We start from the raw sequence: 7,602 nt of genomic DNA, 5'->3' as shown, positions 1-7,602 counted from the left end.
AAACAACCCCTGTCCAAAGTGTGAACGGATGAAGTAACGTAGCGTGTTTTGCATGGCGCACTACTCGGCAATAAAAAGGAGCCAGTTATGGATGCATGCAACGTGGCTGAATCTCAGAACCTCGTGTTAAGGGAAAGAAGCCATCACCAAAGTGTATTTTGCACGACTGTATTTGTGTGATATTCCAGAACAGGCGAAACTAAGACACGGAGATGTCGGAATGAGAAGCGTGGCTGCCTCTGTTGGGAATATCTATAACTGACCGGGGTAGATGCCACCTGGGGTATGCATCTGTCAGGACTCGCCGAACTGTACGTTTTGCGGAGCGCGGCCTTCACCTCAGTACAAATGTTGATTCTCCACGGTCAGCCAGGTCAAGGAGGAATACGTGGCATGCACAGGAAAGCACAAAACCAAAACCAAAAATTACCTGCAATTAACCTCCCGCGGGTGGTCGCTTTTCCGGCTTTGCACCTTCCTGGTGCAGCCTCGGGTCCCACCATTGCACACCCGCGCCCTGGGGCATCTGCGTGGCAGGGGTGGGGCCCGCGGTCCTCTCAGCCGCGCCGCCTCCCGCCGGGGCCCAAAGGCTCGGCTGGTGGGAGACTCAGACCGAAGCGCGGGCGCACGGGCCCCAGGACGCACCCCCGCCCCCGTGCCAGTCCCCGGTCGCCCGCTGCCCACTGCCCGTGGCGCTCGCCTCCCTGCCTGTCGCCCGCTGCCCCCGGTCCTGCTACCCCCGTTCCCCTGCCGGTCCCCGGCTGCCCCGGCCCCCGTTGTCGGCCCCGGAGAACGCGCCATCCCGGAACCACCCCAGCTTCCTCCCGCGGACGCACGGACGCATCTCCCGCCCGGCCGCCGAAGGCTGCCCTCCCCCGCCGCCGCCACCTCAGCTGCGCTCCGGGGCCCCGGGAGGGGTTGGACGGCGCGGCGGCGCGTCTCCACGGCGACCGGGCGGCGGCGCGTCTCCACGGCGACCGGGCGGCGGCGCGTCTCCACGGCGACCGGGCGGCGGCGCGCCTCGGGGGCTGGGCCTGCGGCCTGAGGCGGAAGTCCCACCCCCGCCGGCTCCCGCGAGACCTTGCGAGCGCGACGTAGCCGGAAGCTGGTGGCGGCTGGTGGGCGCCCGGGCGCGTCCCCGTTGCAGTGCGGCGGCCCGACCCCGGCTCTGGCCTGACCCCGGCGGCCCTGTCCGCCTCCTGCCAGGTAAGGCCCCGGCTCCCGCGGCGTTGGCCCCGGCGTTCGCGGGCAGACCTCCCCGCCGCGGCCGCCCCCGCCCGGACCCCGGACCCCGCTCCGCCCCGAGGCCGCTGCCCAGAGCTCGGCGGCGCGCAGCCCGCGGTCCCCCATCCCCTCGGCGCTGGACGCCCCGGTGCCGCCGCCCCCGCGCCCCCTTCCCTCCGAGGCTGCCCTCCACCCGCGCCCCGGGCCTGGGAGCCCCCGCCGGTTACGCGAGTCCGGAGGGCCCCTGCCCGCCCACGTCGCCGCCCAGGGCGCCAGCAGGACCCGGCCGCGCCCCCTTCAGCCCCCTCCTCCCGAGCTGCTCAGGACCCAGGACCGGGCCTGGGCTCCACCCCGTGGGAGGTGGGGGTTCTGCCCGCTGTCATCAGAAGCGGGGTGCCGCTGAGCCCGGTCTGGTCAGAAACGGCGGCCTCAGCTCGCCGGGTTCCTCCTACCCGTTGCCGCGGATGCCTGTCTTAGGGGGGCAGAAGACACCAGGAAGGGGCTTTTGAAACTCTTTCCCTTTTGTGGGTTTGGAAGAACTGAGCTTCCTGTCTGCTCTTTTAAACGCCTTGATCCCGGGCCCCCAGGTCTAGGAAGCAAGTCTGCTGGTTTCCTGCAGGTCTCACTAATGCTCCTGCATGCTCCGCTAATTTTAGCACCAAAGTTTGGCTCCGAAGTGGCCCAGCGCATCGAAGCTGTGAGCTTCGCTCAGGCGCCCCTCAGAGGCCATCTGTCCTTGAGAAAGGGCCGCTGTTCCTGGCCGTGGGTCCTCGGGTGCTTCGCACCCAGCCTTTCTGCTTGTCGCTGTGTTACAGCCCTGGGGCCTGAGCAGTGTTCTTCAGTGTCCGTTTCGATCTCACCGATTGCGAGTGTTCCAGCTTAACGGATCCTGAGTTTTGAGGTCTCAGCGGCTTCCGAGCTAATACAAAGAGTCCTCGTTGGGTTTGACGTTTACTGAAGGTATGTGCATTTGCAGGAGGCGGTATAGTTTTACATCTTGGTTTCAGGTGTTAAAGGTTCCTCGGTTATTTCTCAAGGTAAACCATATTTGTACTTTTGAAGGTTGGGAGGTATTTGCTTTTGTGTTATTAACTTTAACGTCAGGGAACTGGCGCTCATGAATACCCAGAATTAGTCACATAGAGGAGTTACTTCTAAATCCAAGGAAAGTCCTTTATTTTTTTGCACCTTTTCTCCCTGCCGTAGTCCTGTGAGTATCCTGTGTATTTTACAGTTAAAAATTCAAGGAGCGTCTCATGGTTCTGAGTTTTGTTTGCCCGTGTCTGTTGGCCAATATGTGAGCCGCTGAGAGCAGGCATGGTGCTGTGGGAGGGAGCGAGGGCCTCCGCATGGGCCATGGCTTCTGCGTGTGCCTGCCGTGAGAAGAGTGTGTCCCAACGCCCTTGTAAGCTCAGCCCTGCTACCCTCGGCGCCAGGACCTCTCCAACCCGGCTTGGCCCCTTTCCACCTTCAGTGCTGTGTTCGGGTGGACACTCAGTTTGATGACAGTGTTGCCTCAATGAGTCATGCTGGGGTCCAAGTCCATGCGGTCAGGAGTAAGTGTTCAGACCTGCCTCATGCTCTGTGGCTCCTGGGCGCTCTCACACAAGGCACAGAGAATCATGGAGTAGAAGGCAGCCCAGGGTGAACTTTTGGCTTTGTTTTGATGAACTGCAGAAAACAGATATTTATTTCCTGACTTTGAATGGGTTTAGAGTAAGTGCTGGTGAGTGATAGGAGTCATGGGCCTCAAAATCCAGGAACTCTGGCTGTGCGGGGAGTTGGGACCCCCCCCCACCCCGTGAATACCTTGTTTCTGCATACTTATGATGAGAAATGAAATAGAGGACAGAGGTTTTTCTTTCTTTCTTTCTTTTTTTAAACTTCACCTCAACATAAATTCCCACCTACACCGTGAGTAGGAAAGCTGGTCTACACGGTCCTCTTAAATACAGTGAAGGAGGAAAGGGCAGCCGTGCACACGTGTGGTTTCCTGTGGCTTACACAGTGCTGTGTGTTCTCTGTGTAGTGAGGGGTAGAGGGAACAGCACACAGCTCCGTTCATGTCAAGAGGCGGGTGAGGCTCAGACAGCATGCTGAGGCGTGGGCTGGTGGGGGTGCAGGCCTGCTGCCTCCAGGCTGGACTGTGCAGCCCGCCCAGCGGTGGTGATGCATGGCCACTAGGTCATTCTCGCTGGACGCTGGGGTTGGTACCACCCTTCCTCCAGCTTTGAGTCTCAACTATATCGGTTTCCCGGCCCTGAATTAGATGGGCCACCAGTGAGAGTTGTACTTGTTAGCTAGGAGAGCTGCAGAGACATCCGTAGGTTTTCTCTTCAGCCTGAGCCTGGTTGCTGCTATCCACTGGGGTCCCTGTGAGCCGCCATGGCGGGGCTGATGGTCTGAGCCACTCTCTTTGTCCTGCTGCAGCCACACTGTTGCCCCCAGGCCTCGGAATGGCCCCGGAAGGACCCACCTGTAGGTCCCCCAGCAGGCCGGCCGTTCCCACACTCTGGGCAGGGGCACTGCTTCTGCCCCGCACTGGGGAGGTGGCCTGGGCTCCCTGACCGTGATCAGCCCAAGTGTGGAGTGTCACCTTTTAGGAGGAAAGTCGAATTTAGCAGCCTATCTGTGTGTGTTTGTAAAGATCACCCTTACTGTGAATTTCACCATTAGAAGACAGGGCTTTTTGTAAATGATGCAGTCTTGGTGGGGAATAAGCAAAGTGGCGCCAGTAATTACATGATCTTCCTGATCCTCGCCCTGGCCACAGCCTCCTGGGGTGTGGGGAGCAGAGTCCTTTGGAAAGCGGTCCCCACGGAACCCTGCAGCCAGCGGCCCTGTGACCACGGCTTCCGAGCAGCTCAGTAGAGCTGCCCCTCAGGCTTTCTGCTGTGTGGTGTTTTTGGACAGACGCTGTTTTCTTTTTTGTGGAGCAGCCTGTGTGTAAGTTTAAAGCGCTTGTTATCCTCCTTTGCAGCATCATGGCCAGCCCAAGAACCAGGAAGGTTCTTAAAGAAATCAGGGTGCAGGATGAGAACAACGTAAGTCTCTGCCCCCGCATGCCGTGGTCTGGGTCAGCGAGTCCTGGGAAATTGGGCCCTAAGCCTGTGGTTCTGGGGCCCTCCTTGAGTGGATGATGGTTGGCGTGGCTCTGGATGTACGTGGCTTGTGCTGGCCGGTGGCGTGGGTGGGTGGCTCTTAGAGTGGTGGCCATTTCTAGCACTCATCAGTGCTGGCTGTTGAGGGTGGGGACTCCTGGCTGTTGGGGTGGACGCTGGTCCGCATTTCTCAGGTCATACCCCCCTAAGGACAGGTCTGCCTCATGTCTGAATGTTTTATTACACGGGAGGCTCTTGCCCCTCACGCCTGGCCCCACCCACGCCCTCTGGCCACCCTGGACAGCCATGTTGGGCTCATCTGCATTTGCTCTTCTGCACTCGTTCCTTGGGGCCACCTGTCGGGTGTCCGGTCCGGGGCTCTGCCCTGAGCCACCTGGTGAATCCCTGTGGCCCTTTACAGGTTTGTTTTGAGTGTGGCGCATTCAATCCTCAGTGGGTCAGTGTGACCTACGGCATCTGGATCTGCCTGGAGTGCTCGGGGCGACACCGTGGGCTCGGGGTGCACCTCAGGTCAGTGTCTTGCCGCTCCAGCTCTGCGGAGAGCCTGCGGGCAACCCCTCGTCTGTTCTGACACTGGAGGTGCTGACGCCAGGGAAGCTCGGGGCCGCCTCCCACTGCATGGCCAGTGTCACCTGCAGTGATGCCACCCGCAGGGTTCCAGCCACTGGCCACTCAGCCTCCGCCCCGCTGCTGCTTGCTGTGTCTAGTACAAAGCGTGTTGCTGGGTGGAGGGGCGTCCCTGGGTATCCCCGGTGCTGAGTGATTTGCCCGATGCTCTGGTTTCCAGCTTTGTACCCTGGGTATCCCCGGTGCTGAGTGATTTGCCCGATGCTTTGGTTTCCAGCTTTGTACGCTCCGTTACTATGGACAAGTGGAAGGACCTTGAGCTTGAGAAGATGAAAGTGGGCGGGAACGCCAAGTTCCGAGAGTTCCTGGAGTCGCAGGAGGATTACGATCCCTGCTGGTCCTTGCAGGAGAAGTACAGCAGCAGAGCCGCGGCCCTCTTCAGGGATAAGGTGGGGCGGCTCGCTCTCCCCCGTGGTGCGGGCCTGCTCCGCCGTCCTGGCAGCCAGACCCTGGTCTTTAGTGGTTCTGGAGCTGGTTCTTTTGCTGGCTCTGGCACACCCCCTGGGCACGCACAGTCCGGGACAGACAAGAATGTCATGATCCTTGCCACCCCAGAGCTGACACTTCCTGCCCAGATGGGAGGCACATGGCTTTAATCACCAGGGAAGGAGACATAAGGGCCATAGTCCTTTTTCCCCGCCTCCAGGGCAAAAAGGACAATGGCCCTTATTGGCTCTGTGACACGTTGGGCACAGTGTTTCTAAGAAGTGTGGAGGCCAAATAGGTGGGTCCCCTGAGTCTGAAGTTGGAGCTGCACCAGCTCTGTTGTTGATTGTAAAGTGAGCCCTGGCCTCGCATCCACACCTAGGCTGTGCGCCTGAGCAGGGGCCATTGAGGGGGGCCGGGAGGAGGTGCGGGTGTGCGTACTCCAGGCGCGCCATGGGGGCTGCGCTAGAGTGGACAGCACCCACGGGCGTCGCCAGACAGCTCTGTGCTCTCTGACACCCTGTGTCTTGTTGTCAGGTGGCCGCTCTGGCCGAAGGCAGAGAGTGGTCTCTGGAGTTGTCACCTGCCCAGAACTGGACCCCGCCTCAGCCCAGGACGCTGCCGTCCGTGGCGCACCGGTAGCTGCTCCTCTGGCCTCTCCTGGGGCCCAGTGCAGTTTCTGCTGGGCCCTGATCTTCGTAGCTTGGGTTCCCCCACGGCATCCCCCCCTTCTTTGCTGTTGTGACAGCTCATTCCCAGAAGTCAGAGGGAAAAACAGCTTTTTTAGATTGCCAAAACAGTACGAGCTTTTGGTAAAATTTCAACCCATAAAGCTGTCTCAAATAGTGCCCCAGGCAGGCTCCGCACGTCTTCCACACGTGCACACAGCCATGTGCCCCGTGGCGCTATGGGCGCTCACGTCTCCATCTGCTCATGGGACTGCTATGTCCCCCTCCCCAGAGTTACCCCTCTGTCTGTGGCGCTGGCCCCGCCACCCTTGAACCGACTCCTGTCATGGATGCGTCCCGCCTCCTGCTTCAGGGAGTGTCTGGGCAGGGTGCCTGTGCAGCGGGAGGTCTCCCCACCCCACTTGGAGCGCTGGGCCCCCGCCACGTCCAAGTGCTTCTGGCAGAAGGCTTTGCACTGTGGGCAGCCCCGGCTCAATTCCAGACCCTTAGCCCTCTTGTCCCGCCTCTCCCCAGTGCCTCCCGCTGACGGGGAGAGCGCAGAGCCCACTGTGGAGGCCTCTTGTGATGCCCATGAGGCTGGCATTGCCGGGGTTTCAGCACCTGAGACAGAGCTTGAGGCCATCCTGGCCTCAGGTGCTCTTGGGGGCCACATGAAGGCACTGCCCACGTAGGCCACATGGTTCTAGGGTGCTGCTGGGGTTACCTCAGACTCCACCCGGTCGTGATCTCACCCGCCTTCGATGCTTGGTTTTAGAGCCTCTGGCCAGCCGCACAATGTGACCGCCTCCTCAGACAAGGCTTTTGAAGACTGGCTGAATGATGACCTAGGCTCCTATCAAGGGTAAGCACTTGAGAGCTGGGGGCGGCTTGGGCAGGCCAGGCCCACAGGGCTCCGTCTGCTGGGCAGGGCTGCTCCCCTCGGGCCTCCCGTGTGCAGCGGCTGCAGAACCCATGCATGGGCCGTGCGGGGTCCACGTACAGCGAGCCGCGGCCGGTGTCAGCTGGGGGTCTCGGGTGTAGAGAAGAGCCAGCACTTAGAGGGAAAACAGCACGTTTCTACCTGGAATCCACCGGACCTGTCAATGAATTTCTGTCCCAGTCCTGTCATAAAGTTGCTTTGATCCTTTTTCCAGTACCCCTGTCACTGGGTTTGAGAACTTGCTGGGTCCCTCTGGTGACGTGGCAGGAGGGTGTTTTCAAATGAACAGAAAGTGCATCTCTGCTGCTGGGAGCCTCAGAAGGCAGCTCACATCCCCAGAGCCCAGCCTCGTCTCCGCTCAGGGCCCCACACCTTCACAGGGAGCCGGGTTCACGCCAGCATCTTCAGTCTCTTGTCTGCCTTGTTTCAGGACCCAAGGGAATCGCTACGTGGGCTTTGGGAACACACCACCACCTCAGAAGAAAGAAGACGACTTCCTCAACAATGCCATGTCTTCCCTGTACTCGGTGAGGACTTTCGGGCCTGCGGACCATGCCTCCCGTGGACAGACCCAGCTTGAGGGCACGGTGGCCGT

The 7,602-nt window shown here is 60.4% G+C and overlaps 1 protein-coding gene across 12 annotated transcripts in view; it reads left to right on the top strand.

Moving 5' to 3' along the window:
- Positions 1-1,080: 1,080 nt before the first annotated feature.
- Positions 1,081-7,602, top strand: part of ARFGAP1 (ADP ribosylation factor GTPase activating protein 1) — a 15,307-nt gene continuing 8,785 nt past the window's right edge. For 9 of the 12 annotated variants that reach the window (XR_004262337.1, XM_032257028.1, XM_032257027.1 and 6 more), the window contains exons 1-7: positions 1,081-1,206; positions 4,205-4,268; positions 4,747-4,856; positions 5,191-5,362; positions 5,937-6,037; positions 6,843-6,929; positions 7,438-7,534. Coding sequence is in view for 11 of the 12 variants with exons in the window: in XM_032257028.1 (XP_032112919.1) it covers positions 4,209-4,268; positions 4,747-4,856; positions 5,191-5,362; positions 5,937-6,037; positions 6,843-6,929; positions 7,438-7,534 (627 nt within the window). In the remaining variant the exon portion in view is untranslated. Of the gene's footprint in view, positions 1,207-2,043; positions 2,185-4,204; positions 4,269-4,746; positions 4,857-5,190; positions 5,363-5,936; positions 6,038-6,842; positions 6,930-7,437; positions 7,535-7,602 lie in introns of those variants that run through there. The other 3 variants (XM_032257021.1, XM_032257031.1, XM_032257030.1) reach the window with 3 other exon arrangements.

Source organism: Sapajus apella, unplaced genomic scaffold (genome assembly GCF_009761245.1).
Source record: "Sapajus apella isolate SASKATOON/1434 unplaced genomic scaffold, GSC_monkey_1.0 scaffold96, whole genome shotgun sequence".
NCBI lineage: Eukaryota > Metazoa > Chordata > Mammalia > Primates > Cebidae > Sapajus > Sapajus apella.
The sequence above is the reverse complement of the archived record's forward strand: the minus strand, read 5'-3'. Positions and strand labels throughout refer to the sequence as shown.